General features: G+C 41.8%; 1 protein-coding gene across 4 annotated transcripts in view; it reads left to right on the top strand.

The window, feature by feature from the left end:
* Positions 1 to 21,807, top strand: part of LOC144492815 (plastin-3-like) — a 130,107-nt gene that overhangs the window by 69,245 nt on the left and 39,055 nt on the right. For all 4 annotated transcript variants that reach the window (XM_078211287.1, XM_078211288.1, XM_078211290.1 and 1 more), the window contains 3 exons: positions 1,434 to 1,546; positions 5,794 to 5,957; positions 18,590 to 18,719. In XM_078211287.1, the coding sequence (XP_078067413.1) occupies positions 1,480 to 1,546; positions 5,794 to 5,957; positions 18,590 to 18,719 (361 nt within the window). In that variant the 5' untranslated portion in view covers positions 1,434 to 1,479. The remainder of the gene's footprint in view (positions 1 to 1,433; positions 1,547 to 5,793; positions 5,958 to 18,589; positions 18,720 to 21,807) is intronic.

Raw genomic sequence — 21,807 nt, 5'->3', positions numbered from 1 at the left:
TGGTCGGTGCAGACTCGATGGGCCAAATGGCCTCTTTCTGCACTGTAGGGTTTCTATGGTTCTATGATTGCTAGTTTTTGCAAGATGTACACATTCCAAATTTACTTTCTCACGCCATTTGACTTTGAAAGCTTTTGTTAGAGATTGGCAGGAATTCTGATCACACAGAAGTGATATGGTTGCTAAGCCCTGAGCTTAGTTACAAAGAGTAACAATGCAACTTTCATCTCCTCTCCCCTCTCTCTGCAGTGACACCAAATAATTGGAAATTGCCCAAATATTGGCACATTTTGGACTGTTGGCATGCCCCTCAAACCTGGTCGTTGACCTATTTACTTTGTTACCACCTTGTGTGGAATTTGTTTTATTCCAACCTACAAAGGATATTGCTGAGGAAACATTGTGGGCACAATTTTCCTGCCCTTTCCACCACTGGAATCATAGTGGCTGGGACAGGACTACGCAAAGGTCTGTTGACCTCGGGTGGGATTTTCCAGTCTTGGGGTGAGCACGGCCAGAAAATCCCGCTATGTGTTTGAATTTTCTATATTATTGTCTAAATGTGGAATGGGTTTTGTGACAAGATGAATTGTTTGCAATCCTGTCTCAGTTGATGTGTAAGGGGCAGGGATAGAATTTACTTGAAAGCATATGTCCCATTGATGGGATAGATGCTGCATCAGGGAGTTTGCGGTGCCAATGGAATAAAGGTGTATCTTTATCAGTCGAACCTGCATAGCGTTCTTCATGAGAAATAGGAGGATATGCGATTGTAACATGACAAGTGTTGTGTTTTCAGGAAGTATAGCTGCATGCAGCTTCACCTGTAGTAGCTATATTTTCCGAAAACAGTTGGAGGCCACTTGTTCTTAGTCACGATTTTGGATTGATCAGCTCAGATTAATTATATTTATTAGATTTGATTGCTGAAGTTAATTGCAGGTTATTTTCTGTTATTGTGTAGATTGGAAATGGTTGTGTGACCCCAAAATTTGCTTGTGGGGCAATTGAAGTAAGTTCCAACAGATCACGGTCGTCTTTTTCTTCAATTTGTAGAGTCCTTTTTCTGGTGCAGTCCCTAGCATGTGTTCAGGGGCAGTTAACCCTTTACTTTCCCATAGAGCAGCTGGGTCACACAGTAGTTGTGATTTCCAGAGCAAAGCAATGTTGGAAGACTAGGGCTGGGATTTTCTGGCACTGCCATGGCAGGACTTGCTGTAGGATGCAGCAGACAGCCAAAAGTCCATTGACTTTTGGCGGGACCAAAAGATCCTGACAGCAAGTGGGGCCAGAACATCCCAGCATGGTCATGGTAAGAGATTTTTAGCAAATTCCTACACACCGCATTGCCTCAAGGCATGACAATACAAGGATAAGATATGGCTTTGATGTTTATGGTCTGAAATTAAAGTATTTTGCTTTTCCCCTTCTAGCTTTGAATCTGTAACCTGAGGTTGGGTTTTAATACGTGTAAAGGACATGGATACTGTAACACACATTGCCAAGGATGAGCTAGAAGAGCTCCATGAAGCTTTTAACAAAGTTGGTGAGTAGCCATTAGATAGTTCTTGTCTCTTGATCAACTGTGCAAAGCAGATTGTGGTCTGGTAACTTACATCGACAGCCAGATTTTCCACAATGAATGGTTATGGTCCAATGAGGTTCTATACAGTGGTCAGAAACTGGTCCTTCTAATCAATTGGTGATGTCCCTTGGGTTTTAGTGAAGGATAATGATGGACCTGTGAAAGTTCCATGCTCTAGCTACTCATCCACACAAACTTCCAAACCAATGTCTCTAATGTTTTCCTCTCAACATTGCCAATCTCACTTCATCTTTGCACACCACAGCAAGGCTGCTGTATCCATTGCATAAAAGCAACAGTACCTCCATTCCCCACGTGGTCAAACAAAATTAAACCTGTCTGTGTTATTTTTAAATGATGTGGAGATGCCGGCGTTGGACTGGGGTAAGCACAGTAAGATGTCTCGCAACACCAGGTTAAAGTCCAACAGGTTTATTTGGTGGCACAAGCCACAAGCTTTTGGAGCGCTGTTCCTTCATCAGGTGAGTGGGAATTGTGTTCACAAACAGGGCATATAAAGACACAAACTCAATTTACAAGATAATGGTTGGAATGCGAGTCTTTACAGGTAATCAAGTCTTAAAGGTACAGACAATGTGGGTAGAGAAAGGGTTAAGCACAGGTTAAAGAGATGTATATTGTCTCCAGCCAGGACAGTTAGTGAGATTTTTCAAGCCCAGGCAAGTCATGGGGGTTACTAATAGTGTGACATGAACCCAAGATCCCGGTTGAGGCCGTCCTCATCTGTGCGGAACTTGGCTATCAGTTTCTGCTCAGCGATTCTGCATTGTCATGTGTTGTGAAGGCCGCCTTGGAGAACGCTTACCCGAAAATCAGAGGCTGAATGCCCGTGACCGCTGAAGTGCTCCCCAACAGGAAGAGAACACTCCTGCCTGGTGATTGTCGAGTGGTGTTCATTCATCTATTGTCCTAGTGTCTGCATGGTCTCCCTAATGTACGTGAGAATACCATCCACCAGGTACGCGGTACATACACTTGCAACTCGGCCAACGTTGTCTACCTGATACGCTGCAGGAAAGGATGTCCCGAGGCATGGTACATTGGGGAGACCATGCAGACGCTACATCAACGGATGAATGAACACCGCTCGACAATCATCAGGCAGGAGTGTTCTCTTCCTGTTGGGGAACACTTCAGCAGTCACGGGCATTCAGCCTCTGATTTTTGGGTAAGCGTCCTCCAAGGTGGCCTTCACGACACGCAACAACGCAGAATCGCTGAGCAGAAACTGATAGCCAAGTTCCACACACATGAGGACGGCCTCAACTGGGATCTTGGGTTCATGTCACACTATCTGTACCCCCACGACTTGCCTGGGCTTGCAAAATCTCACTAACTGTCCTGGCTGGAGACAATACACATCTCTTTAACCTGTGTTTAACCCTCTCTCCACTCGCATTGTCTGTACCTTTAAGACTTGATTACCTGTAAAGACTCGCATTCCAACCATTATCTTGTAAAATGAGTTGTGTCTTTATATGCCCTGTTTGTGAACACAACTCCCACTCACCTGATGAAGGAGCAGCGCTCCTGAAAGCTTGTGGCTTGTGCTACCAAATAAACCTGTTGGACTTTAACCTGGTGTTGTGAGACTTCTTACTTATTTTTAAATAAGTGTTATTCACTGATATCGAATAAATACAAGTTGTTGCAAGCTTGCTTTTCAAGTAGTTTCTGTGGAGTCACTTGTTATCTGAGCTGGCATATTTCATTGATATTGTTACACTCGGTGAATAGACTGGGAGTACAGTGTATTGGTAATTGCCTTCCTTCTGTCTGGCAACATTGTAGGGGATGGCATTGTTAATGGAAGGTTTCTCGCCCTCATTCATATTTGCATACATGTGTATATTATCTTGGTAAGAGTTTTAACAACACCAGGTTAAAGTCCAACAGGTTTATTTGGTAGCAGATACCGTTAGCTTTCGGAGCGCTGCTCCTTCGTCAGATGGAGTGGAAATGTGTTCTCAAATAGGGCACAGAGACACAAAATCAAGTTACAGAATACTGATTAGAATGCGAATCCCTGCAGCCAACCAGGTCTTAAAGATACAGACAACGTGGGTGGAGGGAGCATTAAGCACAGGTGAAGCACCAGGTACACGGTACCTACTCTTGCAACTCAGCCAACGTTGTCTACGCTGCAGGAAAGGATGTCCCGAGGCATGGTACATTGGGGAAACCATGCAGATGCTACGACAATGGACGAATGAACGCCGCTCGACACTCACCAGGCAAGACTGTTCTCTTCCTGTGGGGGAGCACTTCAGCAGCCGTGGGCATTCGGCCTCTGATCTTCAGGTAAGCGTTCTCCAAGGCGGCCTTCACGACACACAACAGCGCAGAGTCGCTGAGCAGAAACTGATAGCCAAGTTCTGCACACAAGGATGGCCTAAACCGGGATGTTGGATTTATGTCGGATTATCAGTAACCCCCACAGCTTGCCTCTTGGACTTGCGGGCTATCCTGTCTGGAGACAATACACATCTCTTTAACCTGTGCTTAATGCTCCCTCCACCCACGTTGTCTGTATCTTTAAGATCTGGTTGGCTGTAGGGATTCGCATTCTAATCAGTATTCTGTAACTTGATTTTGTGTCTCTGTGCCCTGTTTGAGAGCAGATTTTCACTCCATCTGACGAAGGAGCAGCGCTCCGAAAGCTAATGGTATTTGCTACCAAATAAACCTGTTGGACTTTCACCTAGTGCTGTTAAAACTCTTACTGTGTTCACCCCAGTCCAATGCCGGCATGTCCACATCTTTATTATCTTGTGCACATTCATGCTCAGGTGTGTGTACATGCATTCAACAGGCTTTTATACAGTGGGTCTCGGACCTTTCTGGGAGGCTTCTACTGGTTTGGAAAGCCTGTGGTTCTTCAGTATATTTCTCCATTGGAAATGCACCATGCTCTTTTGAGTGACACTTCAAACCCAGCCTGTCTATTACCCTTTTTCCTCTCATTGTACAAGTCAGGAAGTTTTTTTATTGACAAGAATGTGGGCTTATGATATGATTTGTCTGATTTTTAGAAAATATTTACTTTCATTTACATGGACATAATTTTGGAATAAGGAGAGATAGGGATCTATTAAATAGTTAATATATCTGTGTCTGCACATGCCACATAACCTGAGACAGTTTTGAAATTGTCCACTTTGATAGGGAAATACTTGTTTCCAGTTTAATGGTGTGAGCAAATTTACGGTGGTTCCTTGTAGTCAGACAGAGGTTGAACCTGCACAATTTGTGGGTAGTGATTTAGGGGCTTGTTTTGTTTATATTGGTCAGCCATTATTAACTTGGAAAAGGGACTGGAATATACTCTTGCGTCTGACACTGATTTATAACCATATACCAGCTTAATTTTAATTAAACAGTGCAAATTTGAGATTGTGGCATCAAAAAAGCTTATGTTCCCTTCCCAATGGGTAATAGTGGATAATAGCTTCCTGAATGTGACTACACACTTTGACCCCATAGTTTTCCCTGAGTGAGAGTTTGGCTACAGAGTGTTAAACTCTGTCAGTTATGTCACTGATGATGATCTGAATCTCTTAGACCACTAATGATTATTACCAATGTAGCTGAAAGAATGGCAAATTTCCATTCTCAGCCTAATTTTCAAGATCTAATATGGGCCTCATGGTTTTCCTTTTCTTGAATTATAGTATGTACTTCAACTACATTTTTTGAGCTAACTTAAGTTTCTTTTTTAACCTTTACAAGATGGTTAATGCAGAGCTGCCAATCTTTGGCCATCAACTTCAGAAGAACACTATTTAAGGTTCTCAAAGTTTGATGAAATGGAGCAAAAATAGTTTTTGGCAGTTAAAAGTAGTACTTAGACAGGAAGAAAAATGGTGTCTAAATGCTTCTCATCGCAGGCACCACATTGCAATGTACTTTTCCCTTTTGGTACAAAACATCCTTGCAGACCAGCAAGGCTTGTATGTGCAAACTTAAAACACCTTGTTATGATTTGTTTTAACCTTAAGTTATAGGCAGAGAGGTGCAAGATATTAGCCAAATGGCCTCCTTCTGCTCTTACGTTTTATAGGCTTATGGTATTTACATTTAAAGATTGAAATAGAGCAGATTAATTTTTTTCCAAATTGGCAGACATTCGTTGTTATTGCTCTGATTTATTTCCAATTAAAACAAAACCTTTTTGTTTATTTGGCTAGATCTCAACAGCAATGGCTACATCAGTGACTCCGAACTCGGTGATCTTTTCCGTGAAGCCAATGTTTCATTGCCTGGCTACAAAATAAGAGGGATCGTTGAGAACCTCATGAACGAAGGTGACAAAGACAAAGATTGCAGGATCAGCTTTGACGAGTTTGTTTCCGTAAGTGTCCTTGTACGTAGAAAGCTGTCATAGCCCAGAACTTAACATTACTGTTAGTCCCAATGTTCCTGATTACTGTGTGTTTCGAATTGGTCAGTAATGAATCCAACAGCAACTGTCCCCACAGCACCAATAAAACAAGTCCAGAGTGAAAATTCCATTCTTAGCAACTTGGCAACCAATAATTGCTCTCGCTTTGATTTTTTTTTTCCAATCTATGCGTTCAGCTGCAGAGTAATGTAATTTATCAAGTTATCTGAGTTCTGCAGTAAAAATGTGGGATGTCCGTTGATGGGATTTATTTAATCAGCACCATATGCTATAGGTATGCTAGTAAGTCCGATGAAGATCATTTCAAACTCTTGTTTCATTATATATTTTTTTCATGAACACAATAACAAAATTTGAGCTTTAAATGTGTAGTAATTGAAGTGAGAGATTTTTCAAAAATTGTGGAATATTAAGTTGCTGATGCAGTTCAACCCTACGACTTCAAATGTATTCCTTAAATGTGTGTATTCCTCAAATGCCATGAATAAATATTGTTAATTAAAAGACCTTTTTTTTTTTAACAGATTCTATATTTGGATGTGACCTCTTCACATTTTCATTTGCACTCAGTCATCTTTTAAGTCCTGTTTGGTTTTTGTTTGGTTGTGTAGTAAGTCTAATTTTCTTCTTCTTCAGCAGTTTCTACAAGTTTGCGATTTGTGACTGCTCTACTTTAAGCAGTATTTGCATGTTTTATATCTAGTTTCAACATGACTATGGAATGCCTGGATTGTGCTTGATTATGGAGCAATGTGGTAATCAAATGTTTTATGCTGGTGATGAGTAGGGTGAGGAACCTTTTCTTTTGCTTCACTAAAATTGATGTATCCTTTTAGTATTGAAAGATTACTGAAGGTTACTGAATTCTCTGCTGCACGTTTTACTCGAACTAGCAAATTGTCCGTAGTTACTTAGTAAATATCAGTTAGAAGAGAGGCAACAGAAACTCTGAATTGCTGCCACCTCTAGGTCAGAGCCTGAAGCTATACTGTCACAGGCAACTGTTTACATACCTTGGAATTCCCTTAGGCCTGAACATTGGATTGGATGTCCTGTCATAAACTCAGCAACATTCAGAACAGTGAAATTACTGCACAAGTGCACCATGCAGAATTGGTCCTCTTCCATTGTCAGAATGTGAATGGTGTGCTAGGGCATCTCAAGAGACCAGAGTCTCAATGAGGGTGATATGAGGACTAAGCCTGTGGTAAGAATGGCGGGGTGGGCTGGGGAGGTGGTTTAGTGATGTGTGGAGGAGGGGCAGGGGTGATCAGCTGCTGAGCTGTGATTAGAAAGATTACAAAGGGCTTGCAGTTTCAACGTCGAGTAATCTAGTTCCACATTCAACTTGTATCTTATTGATGACAGTCTCCTGTAGTCTGTAGAATCATAGTGCAGCATGTGTATTCTTGTTTGTATGCTTCAGGCCCATGAAAATTGGCTAATTTCCCAAAAGGACTGAAATGTACACTAGTTGACAACAGCTAAGATGCCTTAACCAATTCACAATTAGTTTACTGGTTGTATCACAGCTTGGTATGGCTCCTGTTCTGTCCAAGACTGCAATATACTTCAAAGGGTTGTAAACGAAGCCCAGTCTATCACTCAAACCAGCCTCCTATCCATTGACACTGTCTACACTTCCCGCTGCTTGAGTAAAGCAGCCAGCATAATCAAGGACCCCACGCATCCCAGACATATTCTGTTCCACCTTCCTCTATCAGGAAAAAGATATAAAAGTCTGAGGTCACGTACCAACCGACTCAAAAACAGCTTCTTCCCTGCTGCTTTCAGACTTTTGAATGGGTCTACCTTGCATTAAGTGGATCTTTCCCTACACCCTAGCTATGACTGTAACACATTCTGCACTCTCTCCTCTATGAACGGTATGTTTTGTCTGTTTAGCGTGCAAGAAACATTACTTTTCACTGTATGCTAATACATGTGACAATAATAAATCAAATCAATAGAGAATCCTTCTGTGCCCATTTTCTTCCTCAAAGTCAGATGCTGTGCAATCCAATTTCTAGCCTAAATGTTTACATGGGCGGAAGAGGACCAATTCTGCATGGTGCACTTGTGCAGTAATTTCACTGTTCTGAATGTTGCTGAGTTTATGTCAGAACATCCAATCCAATGTTCAGGCCTAAGGGAATTCCAAGGTATGTAAACAGTTGCCTGTGACAGTATAGCTTCAGGCTCTGACCTAGAGGTGGCAGCAATTCAGAGTTTCTGTTGCCTCTCTTCTAACTGATATTTACTAAGTAACTACGGACAATTTGCTAGTTCGAGTAAAACGTGCAGCAGAGAGTTCAGTAACCTTCAGTAATCTTTCAATACTAAAAGGATACAACAATTTTAGTGAAGCAAAAGAAAAGGTTCCTCACCCTGCTCATCACCAGCATAAAACATTTGATTACCACATTGCCCCATAATCAAGCACAATCCAGGCATTCCATAAAAGCATGACCAAAAACTGTGTCCAAAGAAAATTGGAATCAAGGAATGGTTACAGCATGAAAGGAGCCATTCAGTCCATTGTGTTCATATCACAGTCTCTGCAAGAGCAACTCAGTTAGTCCCATCCCCACCTTTTCCCTGCGGTCTTGAAATTTTTTTCTTTCCAGATAATTGTGCAATTCTCGTTTGAAGGTCCTGATTGAATCTGCTTCCTTCAAACTTTTGGGCAGTGCATTCCAGATCCTAACCACTTGCTGCATAAAAACCTCTTTCCACATATTGCCGTTGCCTCTTTTGCCAACACCTTAAATCTACGCCCCTCCCAATACCAATTCTTGATCCTTTCGCCAAAGGGAACGGTTTTACCCCCTCTACTCTTTTGGCTAGGAAGTGCATGTGTACACAAAATGTTTAAGTTTTGAAAATGCTGAAAGATGTTGCACAAACATTACTTGTGACATTGCTCGGATCTCTGAGTTAGTTTAACTTGCTTTCCAACACAACAAGAAGCCCTGATAGTTTCAAGGCTGTTGCTTTGGGCCATTTGAGTTCCAGGGCTCAGATCCATCTGCTGCCTAAATGAGACCACAATGGCCAAGCAGTTCAACATATTAATTCCGTTTTTAAAGGAAATCTGTTTATTGGAAATTAATAAAAATTCTGCACATTATTACCCAATTTAATATGGATAGCCTTAATCTCTTTCTTTTATTGTGCCGAAAGTAATCTGAATTGTTTTGTTTGTTTGACCATCTCTATTATATTGTTCCTTTAAAACGTGGTTAGACCCTGCCAATATTCTTTTTTGTCACTGTGATTTCAAGACCCACGCTCAGGAATTCTTCCCAATGACAAAGCCCTTGATTGAGGCCTGTGGGCCTCATATGATTTCCATAGTGTATAGCCCATAGTAAGCAAAAGCATCAAGGTTCAGATTAATTCATTGCACACGAATCGTTCAGATCAGTTAGATGCTTTGGTTTAGTGCACAAAGGAGAGAAGCCTTTGGTTCCAGTTCATTGGAGGAGCACTTCAAAGTCAGACTGAAAATGAAACTTCAATCACATCTGATTTCTGGGTCAGTCGGATACAAGTTGGACACTAATCTGTCTTTACTCATAAGGTTGGAGAGGAGATTCTGATATTGCAGGGTTACCACAGTTCCTTGCTTTGTGCCAGTACTCTATCCTGAGCTTTGCAGATTTAATCGATTAACCTAGAGTCCTCGGCACCCATTTTATTTTGTTCGTGAAGATAAGTGTAAAGTTCCATGTTCGGGTGTAAACTGAAAAGCACCTATCCTAAAGTTGAGGAACTTCTTGCAACCACACTTTGCAGAAATGTTCAATTGAACATCATTATTACCATGGTGGAAGGTATCTGAAAAAATCACCAAAGAATCAAACTAATAGGTCTACATCATCATCCACAGTTGAATCAGGTTTATTTGAGTCCATGGTCTCTTGTTTAGTTAAAATGTGCTATTTTTAAAAATTTAAACTTCCCAGTGTTGGGTTTGTAAGCTCTTTATTTGAGTAGGAGATTTCCCTGTGCAACAATATTGTGTCCCAATAGGAATCTCGAGGTTAAAGAGTTTTCAAAGCAACAGTAACTGTTGTTTAACTGACTCTGCCCTCAAGCTTTTAAGTCATTTAAACCCAGGGAGCCCAGCTAATTGTTTTTCGAGGCATTTGAAAAGCTGGGGAGCCATCTGAATTGGATTGTGCCCAGTCAGTTGAAGCCTTCATAGAAAGATATGTGTGGTCAGTTTAGATCTCTCAGTTAAATATTCACTGAGTCTTTTGCACAATATTTTTACTTGCTGTTTCAAGTCTAAAATGCTCAATGCCCTACCACTTTTCAAATAGAAAGCCAAAGCTTTCTGGAGGCTTAGAATATGGCCTATAACTGAAACAATTCAAGGATTGGATTTCACTTTAATATCCTTGGCTTGCAGTTGGAAATTTGTATCTATCTTCAAACTTCAAGGATTTAAAATTTAGTGAAAACAATTTAAAATACAGAATTTCTAGTATTGGTTGTGAAGAAGGACATTAAAAGTCCCAAAAGCTTGTAGCAGTGAAATTCAAGGGACCAGAACACAATTTTCCATCCCTCTGCAAATTATATTGTTTCTAAATTCAGTTTAATAATCCCGCAAAATCATTTATCATTCGTTCCCCATATATCCTGATTCATGTGCCAACATCGGTAACAAACACAGGAAATTTGGCAATTTCCTTTTCATAGTGAATGTGGTAGGAAGCTGGGTGGCACCGTACACTGGCACCATGTCAATTTGCATCTTAAAATCCAGTTTCTAGTTCATACTGGCACAATGATGCGATCCCTCTGTTGGCTGGAGAAGAAATTAGTTTGAGCAGTTTCAAACCTGTTCCTATGAACACCAATTTGTGATATAAAAATTATCAGCAATTTGCTAAGTTGGCAAAAGAGACACAAAAGTGTTTGCATTTGAAGTGGAAATCTGTGCAGCAAAGCATGAGATTGGGTTAAGAAGATGCATTATTAGAGCCAAGTAGCAGGACTTGGCCCTTTGTCTATGCTTAACACTGACACTGGGTGATGGAAGTGGGAAAGATGTTCCATCTTGCCACATGACTATGAAATCCCGTTGAACATTATTTGGAAAGCAATATTCATGGTATTCCATGCTCCCACTCAGATGGCTTTCCCTTCCTATGAAAAGAGTGTCTCCAGGGTGCCAAATCTCAAGCTTGCTAATCAGAGAATGTTTTTCTTTATTCGTTTATGGGATACGGGCATCACTGGCTAGAAGAGCATTTATTGCCCACCCCTAGTGGCCCTTGCGAAGATGGTGGTGAGCTGCAGTCTGAGATGTAGGTACACCCACAGTGCTGTCAAGGAGGGAGTTTCAGGATTTGACTGTGATAGTGAAGGAATGACGACCTATTCACAAGTCTGTAATATTGGAATTACAGAAACTGTAATATTTACATTTCAGCAAAACCTCAGGCAGTCACTATTGGTAATTTTCCTTTTCTCTTTTCTCTCTCTCTCCTCTCTCTCTCTCTTTCCCCCCCCCCCCCCCCCCCCCCCCCCCCCGGATGAAAATCGAAGAAAATGTCCTGTTAAAATATTTAGAAAATCTGTCCTGAAAAGTGAATATGGTCATTGTTCATGTTAATTCCCAGTGATTTATTTAGTGAGGTCATAAATAGAAAACATTGCCTTAAATTTAATCAGAGTGGACTCATTCATTGAGATTGACATTAGATAAATGCAAAACTGCAAAGTACAAATTGTCTTATTCTCTGTCCAAACTGAAGCTCCTTGTGCCAGTAGCATTCAAACTTGTGTCGATTAAAGCAGATTTATTGCATTTAGCATTTAGTCAGGGGTGACATACTTTCTAGCGTTGAGCTTAAAAAGGTTGATGGCTTCCATCAGTGGGTGACCTCACAATTTTCCATTGTGAACAAATCGACCATAGTTTTTGCCCACTCACTCAATCTATCAACGTCACTTTGTAAATTTCTGCTCCTGTCTACGCTAATTATATTAAACTGCACCATCTACTGTGCCACCTAACTTAGTGCTATCAGCAAATTTGGATATACACCTCTATTCTTCATTTAAGTCCTTGATAAATATAGTTAAAAGCTGAACCCCATTAGTGATTCGTGGGGCACCATTTGTCACATCCTGCCAGTTGGAATAAATACCAATTATCCAACTTTTTTCTTCCTTCAAGGTAACAATTTCTTGCCTGTGTCAATATGTTGCTTCCAAAGTGCTTTATTAAATGTTTCCTGGAGTCCCATGTAAAGAACATACAGATTAGGAGCAGGATTAGGCCATCAGCCCCTTGAATCTGCTCCGCCATTCAATAAGATTATGGTTGATCGCTTGCTTACCCGCGATACTCTTTAATTCCCTTGTTAATCAAGAATCTATCTGCTTCTGCCTTAAAAATATTCAATGACCCTGCCTCCTCCACTCTCTGGGGAAGAGAGTTCCACAGACACGCAACCCCCAGAGAACATTTTACTCCTAATTTCCGTCCTAAATGGGAGACCCGATATTTTTAAACTGTGTCCCCTAGTTCTAGCCTCTCCCACAAGGAGTTACATCTTTTCAGCATCCATGTCCCTGTCTCATGTCCCTTTTAGGATCTTGTATGTTTCAACAAGATCACCTCTCATTCTTCCAATGGATAGGGATGCAACTTGCCAACCTTTCCTCATAAGATAACCCCCTCATTCCAGGAATCAGTTGATTGAACCTTCTCTGAACTGCCCCTAATGCAATTATGTCCTTTATTAAAGGAGGAGACCAAAACTGTACACCGTACTGTAGATGTGGTTTCACCAATACCTTGTATAATTGTTGCAAAATATTCCTACTTTTATATTACATTCCGCTTGCAACGCATGATGATATTCCATTTGTCTTTGTAATCACTTGCTCCATCTGCAGAAATTTGTTGTGATTCATGTGAGTACACACAGATCCCTCTGTTCCTCAGAGTTCTGCCATCTCTCTTCATTTCAATATTATACTGTTTTTCTATTCTTCCTGCTAATGTGGACAAATGCACATTTTTCCACATTATATGCAAATTTTCACAATTTGCAAATGTTTTCCCTACTCAAACTATCTATATCCCTTTGCAGGCACAGGACTGAATCTCCCGCACAACCTGCCATGTGTTCTGCGGTGGCGAGGTGACCTTCTATTGACCGGTGGAGTGATCCTCTGGTCCCACTGTTGTCAATGGGGTTTCCCGTTGAATGAATGCACCCCCTTACTGCTGGGAAACCCATGGTGGGGGAGCACCATTGACTGGACCGGAAAATCCTGCCGACATGAACAGTTGGAAAATTCTGGCCCTTGTGTCATAGAAGCCCTATAGTGCAGAAAGAGGCCATTTGGCCCATCGAGTCTGCACCGACCACAATCCCACCCCGGCCCTAACCCCTTATCCCTACATATTTTACCCGCGAATCCCTCTAACCTACACATCTCAGGACACCAAGGGGCAACTTTACCATGGCCAATCATCCTAACCCACATCTTTGGAGCACCCGGAGGAAATCCACGCAGACACGAGGAGAATGTGCAAACTCCACACAGACAGTGACCCAAGCCAGGAATCGAACCCGGGTCCCTGGAGCTGTGAAGCAGCAGTGCTAACCACTGTGCCACTGTGCTGCCCCTTCACACCTTACTTTTGTACCTATCTTCAGTAAATCTTCATCTTCATCATCCGCAAATTTAGCAACTATACATTTGGTCCCTTCATCCAAGTCACTGATATAAACTGTAAATAGTTAAGGTCCCAGCATTGACTCCTGTGGCATTCCACTCATTGTATCTTGCCAACTCAAAATGACCCATTTATGTCTACTGTTTCCTTTTACCTAACCAATTGCAAAATAACATTTATAGTTTCTTTTCTACCATATCAGTAATGTGCAAGTGTACCCAGATTTCCTAAAACTTGCCACTTTCAAGAAAGGTCAGTAAACAGAATGGTAATTCGTGGGGCTCTTTAAAAGTCAACGGTGAACACTGTTCATTATGCTTACAGCTACCCACAAACCTTTCTTGGTCTTTTGAGTGATGGGATAAATGCTGAGAGGATGTTTTCATTTGTGGGAGAATCTAGAACTGGGGCACAATTTCAAAATAAAGGTTCTCCCCATGAAGATGAATTTGAGGAGGCACCTCTTCTGAGGATCAGTTATTTTTGGAATTCTCTATCTCTGAGATCACTGGGTCATTGAATATATTCAAAGCTAAGTTACACAAATTTTTGATCTACAGGGGATGTAGGGTTATAGGATTGGGGGAGGGGTTGTTGGGGAGAGGCATGAGGCAGGAAAATGGAGTTACAGCCCTTGATTAGCTGACTGATTAAAAATGTGTTTATCTCAGCCTTGAACATACCTGTTTTTAAAACAAAACACAGCTCTCTGATAGTTCATAATTGTCTGTCTACTGTCACTATGTCTTTAACAACAGGTTCTAGTAACTGGCCCAAACTGACTTTTAGACTAACATCTCTAGGCCATAAGTTATGCAGCCAGCATAATTAAGGACCCCATGAACCCCGGACATTCTCTCTTCCACCTTCTTCTGTTGGGAAAAAGATACAAAAGTCTGAGGTCATGTACCAGCTGATTCAAGAACAGCTTCTTCTCTGCTGCCATCAGACTTTTGAATGGACTTATCTTGCATTAGGTTGATCTTTCTTTGCACCCCAGCTATGACTGTAACACTATATTCTGCACTCTCTTGTTTCCTTCTCTATGAACGGTATGCTTTGTCTATATAGCGCACAAGAAATAATACTTTTCACTGTATGCTAATACATGTAATAAATCGAATCAAAATCATTGGAACAGAAGTAGGCCACTTGGCCCATCAAGTCTGCTCCACCATTCACTGTGATCTTGACTGATCTGATATAACCCTCAACTCCACTTTCCCTTCTTATCCCCCTAACCCTTGATTCCCTTGCTGATTAAAAATGTGTTTATCTCAGTCTTGAACATAATGACCCAAACTCTACAGCTCTCTATGGTAAAGAATTCCACAGATTCACTACCCTCTGAGAGAAGAAATTCCTCCTCTTCTCTGTTTTACATAGGCGACCCCTTAATCTGAGATTATGCTCTCTGGTCCTAGACTCTCTCACAAAGGGAAAGAACCTCTCAGCAACTACCCTGTCAAGCACCTTTAGAATCCTTTTTGTCTCCGTACCTCTCATTCTTCTGAATTCAAATGAGTTCAGGCCCAACCTATTTGACCTCTCATCATAAGCAAATTCTGTGTATAATTTCCTCTTTATTTTTCTCTCCCACCTTTTTAAAATATTGGTGATATTCCAATCCAAGAGGAACATTCTTGAATCAGGAGAGCTTCGATAAGTGAAATGTACCGAAAAATATGCAGTGAATGTGTTTTTGTATCTTTTCCATTATGGCATTTATGTGCAATTTTATGACAGGACAGTGTTTTGTGACTGGAAGCCTGTGTCCAGTAGTGTACCGCAGATTGGTGCTGGGTTCCTTACTGTTTGTAATGTACATATGATCAGTAAGTTCACAGATGACCTGGAAATTGGTGGTGTGGTAAGTAATGAGGAGGAAAGCCTTGGATTACATGATATAAATGGGCTGGTCAGATGGACAGAACAGTGTCAAATGGAATGTTATTCTGAAAAATGTGAGATGACGGATTTTTGGAGGAGAAACAAAGCAAGGAAATATTTGCCTTTATTAGCCAGGCATAGAATATAAGAGCAGGGAGGTTATGATGGAGCTGTATAAAACGCTCGTTAGGCCACAGCTAGAGCACTGTGTGCAGTTCTGGTCACCTTTTATAGGAAGGGTGTGATTGCACTAGCAAGGATGTAGAGATTATCCACCAGCTTGGGCTGGAGCATTTCAACTATGAAGAGAGGCTGGCTAGGCTGGGGTTGTTTCCTTTAGAGCAGAGAAGGCTGAGGGGGGACATGACTGAGGTGTTCAAAATTGAGGGACGTAGGTTGGGTAGATGGGAAGAAACTTTTCCTCTTAGTAGTGCATAGGTAAGAGATAGGGAATTTAGAGGGGATTTGAGAAAAAACTTTTTTCACCCAGAGGATGGTGGGAATCTGGAACTCGCTGCCTGAAAGGGTAGTAGAGGTGGGAACCTTCACAACATCTAAGAAACATATTTAGATGAGCACTCAAATGCCATCGTATACAAGGCTATGGACCAAGTGCTGAAAAATAGGGTTAGAATAGATAGGTGTTTGATGGTCGATGCAGACAGGATGGGCCAAAGGGCCTCTTTTTGTGCTGTAAAACTCTATGACTCTATAGACCTTGGATTTTCCGTTTTTGGGTTCATCACTTCTGTGTGCTGTTGCTTTGACCTGCTGAGCTTGCATTACGCCTACCTTTTGTCCTTCTAATGTAACACTGGATATCCACCAGTGAATTGAGTGTGACCACTGGTCTTCAAATACTGCATCTGCTCTACATTGATCTTCCTGTACAAGATGCTTGGGCCTGAAGCTGATGTGCCAAAGCTAGACCAACAGATTAAACCACGGATAGCAAGTGCAGAGATGCAGTAGTTTAATTTTAAGAAAATCTGAATGCAAGAGCAATAACATGTTTGCTCCCTGATACAAAAAGATGTGGGGGGTGATTCTCCCAAAACAATTCTAAGTGTCGAATTCACGTAGAGTAAATCATGCTGGTTTTTTCAGTGGGAGTTTCAAAATGAATCTCCCACACTCTGTGCACTGCAGGGTGCACTAGTGTAAATCGGTCCAAAAATGTGGGCGGGCCTATTCCTGCTGGAGAGGCTGGCAGCATAGCACTGAGTGGGCCACTGCGCATGCCCCGGTCATAGCAGAGATCGGCGCTTGCGCAGTAACGCTGCACTGCTGGCCTCCCAATCGTCCCCCCTCCCCCCCCCCCCGAACATGTCTGAGCTAGCCCTGACTCCCCTCCCATCCCTGGCCCGACCTGACCCCTCCCAGCAGGCTGACCCTTCCACCCCCGCTCCAATCGCTGGCTTCCCTCCCTCTGTCATTTAGTCCAAATGTAGACTGGCAGTGGGACCCCCCCCCCAAAATCAGGTCTCGCCCCCTTGGCCTGGTGTGCCAAGGAGCCCCCTGGGCATTGCCACTTTGCCCCTTGGGCAGTGCCAGAGGGCCTAGGCTGGCACTGCCCAAGGTGGCAATGCCCTGGGGCACCCCCCCGCCGGCTGACCCTATTGGGGGGCCTCGATTGCCCCTCGCCTTTACTCCAGCAGGATCGGGCCACCGGCTCCCTGCATGTGGGGAGCTATACTAAAACCCGCTGGAGTGAACCACTTCTAGTGGAGGGGAGGCTAGCAGGCCTGGAGATTTTAGTCCCGGGCCTGCTAATGCTATTTAAATGAGATTTTATGTAAATTATTCAGTTCTGTACCGATTTCTGGCACGGAGCTGACGGTGCTGGAAATCCGGCACTCGGAGACTCGCAGAGGCCTTAGTGTCCGTGGGAAGCCCATGAAACGGCCTCTGCTTGAGTCTCCCGGCTCAGCAGCGCAGTGGGATGGGAGAATCGTCCCCGTGTTCTTAGATTGACAGTTCCTACAAGTTGAGGTTACTAAAGCTGTTAAGTAGAAAGTTATATGCAAAACCATTGGGATTGCTGAACAAAGGACAGAAATGCAAAACAACAGTCTGTCAATTTCATTAGAATTTCCTGTAATAAAACTGGATTTTAGGAAATATATGCTCACTATTACACTTTTATCCAAATTTTATATGTCATGTGAGTTATCATTTTCTGCTTGTAACAGATTTAATAAAGAGGTGGATACCATTACAGGTACTGAAGTTATATTGCTGTAGTGCTGTTGCTTGTCTCTCAATTTTGGCACAAAGCTTTCTTTGCCAAGTCCTTGTATAAACACAGGCTGTTTTAACGTGCACAAATGCTTCTCTTAATGCATTAGAACAGGAACAAGTCGCACACAATGCACTAGAATCGGAAGTGTGTAAATGTCAGTCCACTTCATGTTTATTTTGTTGAAGTTGAGTTGTTACTAGCTGTGCATCCATTTCCATGTAATATTTGTGTAAAATATTTCCAATCTGGTCTTTTCATACTCCTTGATTCGCATGCATCTGTTAAAGGTTTAGGTTCACAATTGAATGCTTGTCTTAGCCACAAAAATCTTTGAGAGGATTCTGTTTCCTGAGACGTGCATTCTTTGCTGGCCATTGAGACCGTCTGTGAATGAGCTGTTTTACAGACATGTTGATTAATGGCTGAGTGAATGTAGAAGACCTCAGCATTCAGATTGGAAATTTGTCGCTGATGGAAGTAAATTAAAATAATGGGCACAAAATCTATTTGTCTATCACTTTATTAACTTCAGCAAAAGTCAGCTGACTGGGGTGAAATTACCCTGACACAAGAAGTAATATACTATTACATAGTATATTAAATGGCATGTCACAGCACAACTGTACTTATGCCACAAGTGAAACATTTTAAATGGATGTTAGACCCATGAAGTTCAAGACCATGAATCATATTGTTCATTTAAACTGAAATGCTTCCATGTAACTATTTAATTCACAGATTGTTCAAGATTTGAAAAGTAGCCATGTTGCTAAAACTTTCAGAATGGCCATCAACAGGAGAGAGGGCATCTGTGCCATTGGTGGAACATCTCTTCAGTCCAGTGAAGGAACCCAGCATTCATATTCAGGTAGCCTCTACTCATACACTGCCACTCATGTAAAAAGGGACTGGGCTATTATAGCTGAGAAATCCACATCCTGAGAATGAAATAAATAAATATGCTTTTTGATGACTTTTTGCACATGTTGAATTATTTTTTTATGTGGAACCAAATCCCTTTGTTCACTCGACTGTCAGTACTGCTTTATTCATACATCTATTTTCAGCCAATATTATCTCGCCCTTTATTACTTTGAGCTTTGCCTACTGTAGTCCTACCAACTCATTATTAATTGTATATCATTTGTGTTTAATTGTATGCGGGTCAAGGACGTTAATTGGGTTCACTTGAGCAGATATAAACATACAGTCACTGAAGGGGGGAGGGGTAGTTGAGTTAAAAGGTGTATGCTTGTAACTCTGTGAATAAATGTTAGAACTGGTTTACTCTGTCTATTCTTCACCAACTGACTTTCTGGAGTATAACTATTACTTAATCAAACTCAATCGAAAGAATGTCAGGTATTATTTCTCATTCTTTGTATTACATTTAGCCCTCCATAAATCTACTTGGCTTTTGGTTCTCCCAATACAACCTTACTCCAGAATTGAGGCATGATTCCAAATAAATACTCATCTGTTTGGGAGTGGGTGCAAATACTCAATGTACAACATCAGGCTTTTCAAAGAGCAGTGTCCCTTGATTGGCTGTTTGCTTGTTGCTTTACATGTGATGGTTGACTTGTCCAGGAATAAAATAAATAACATTTTAAAGGTCTGTTGGTCAAAGTTCCCTTGCCTATTTATTCATTCAGTACTAAATCTTTGAAAGAACTGTCCAATTAGTTTCGCTCCCCATCTCTTTCCCCATAGCCCTACAGCTTTCCCCTTCAAATATTTATCCAATTTTGAAAGTTGTGATTGAATCTACTTCCATTCAGCCGGTACGATCCAGATCATAACTCGACGTGATAAACAAGAATTTTCTCTTCCTCTTCCTCTGTCTTTTGCCAATTATTCTAAAAGTCTGTTTTCTTGTTACTAACCTTTTTGCCATCGCAAACAGTTCCTCCTGATTCAGTCTATCAAATTCCTTCTCAACTTTGAACAACTTTATTACATCTTTTCTTAACCTTGTCTACACCAAGGACAAACCCAGCATGTCTCGTTGTAGAGTCATCGAGCTTTGCAGCAGTGCGAGAAATCCCTCAGCCCATCGTGTCTGTGCCAGCCATCAATTATTATCTATTCCAAACCCATTTTCCAGTACTGGGTCTGGAGCACTTGAAATGCCATCGCATAAAAGGTTAATCTAAATGTTTTAAGGATTCCCACCTCTGCCACTCTTTCAGGCAGTAAGTTCTAGGTTCCCACCGCCCTCTGGATGAAAGGTGTTTTCTCAAATCCCTTCTAAATCTCCTGTCCCTGACCTTAAATACAAGCCCCCTGTTTTTTGACCCCTCTACTAAGGGGAAAATGTTCCTCCTATCTATGTCCCTCTCAATTTTGTACACCTCAATCTAGTCTCTCCAATTAACAAAAATCAAAAGTTCTCCATCCCTGAAACTATTCTAGTAAATAGAGTCATAGAGTTTTACAGCACCGAGGCCCTTTGGCCCATTGTCTCTGCGCCCGATCATCAAGCACCTATCTATTCTAATCCCATTTTCCAGCACTTGGCCCATAGCCTTATATGCAATGGCATTTCAAGTGCTCATTAAATGTTGTGAGGGTTCCCACGTCTACCACTCTTTCAGGCAGAGAGTTTCACTCTGGGTGATAAAGCTTTTTCCTCGCATCTCCCATAACCTCCTGTTGCTTAACTTAGATGTATGCCTCTGGTTATTGACCCCTCTGCTAAGCGGAAAAGTTCCTTCCTTTCCACCCCATCTGTGCCCCATATAATTCAGCCCCCCCCCCCCGCCTTCTCTGCTGATGTACAGAAAGTCCAACCATTAATATTTGTAAATCAATGAACTGATTTCCAATGGAGCAAGAGTGTATGGAGCTATTTCAAAAAGTTCTCTTTGCCTCCTGCATTCATTAGCCCTCTTCGCTGTTCCAAGTTACAGTATCTAAAGAAAATGAAAACATAATATTTATAAAAGGTTTATCTGTCTGGCTCAGCTTTGTTTGAAATCCTACTAAGTGATGGAATGCACCAGAAGTACTGACCCCTTTGGTAATCTAATTGAACATAGACTGCAGCTTCCCTTGTAATTAATCCGTCATTGCTATTTATTTGGGTAAGAATGTTAGATGTTGGAATCCATATGGGGACTGGATAGCAGTGATGCAATAGAATGCGCCAAAACATACTTAACTTAAGACAGTGTTTATAACTTGGCCAGTCGGGCGCAAGTGCTTTTTAATTATTCATTCATGACGTGGGAATCGCTGGCAAGTCCAGCATACAATGTGGGAAAGTGTGGTTATGTACTTTGGTAGGAAGAATAGAGGCACAGACTATTTTCTAAGTAGGGAGAAAATTCAGAAATCTGAAGCGCAAATGAACTTTGGTGTCCTAGTCCATGATTCTCTTAAGGTTAACTTGTAGGTTGAGTTGGTAGTTAGGAAGGCAAATGCAATGTTAGCATTAATTTCAAGAGGACTAGAATACAAAAGCAGGGATGCACTGCTGAGGCTTTATAAGACTCTGGTCAGACCACATTTGGAATATTATGAGCAATTTTGGGCCCTGTATCTAAGGGATGATGCACTGGCTTTGGAGAGGGTCCAGAGGAGGTTCATCAGAATGATCCCGGAAATGAAAAACTTGACGGATGAGGAGCGCTTGGGGACTCTGGGTCTGCACTCAATGGAGTTTAGAAGGATGATTGAGGCGGGGGGGATCCGAGCACCGAGAACCGAGATGAGGAGGAATTTCTTCAGCTAGAGGGTGGTGAATCTATGGAATTCATTGCCGCAGAAGACTGTGGCGGCCAGGTCATTGAGTGTATTTAAGACAGAGATAGTTAGGTTCTTGATTGGTAAGGGGATTGAAGGTTGCGGGGAAAGCGGGAGAATGGGGTTGAGAAACTTACCAGTCATGATTGAATGGCAGAGCGGACTTGATAGTCCAAATGGCTTAATTCTGTTCCTATATCTATTTGATG

This window comes from Mustelus asterias, chromosome 4 (genome assembly GCF_964213995.1).
Source record: "Mustelus asterias chromosome 4, sMusAst1.hap1.1, whole genome shotgun sequence".
NCBI classification, from domain to species: domain Eukaryota; kingdom Metazoa; phylum Chordata; class Chondrichthyes; order Carcharhiniformes; family Triakidae; genus Mustelus; species Mustelus asterias.
This window is presented reverse-complemented; position numbering and strand designations above follow the sequence as displayed.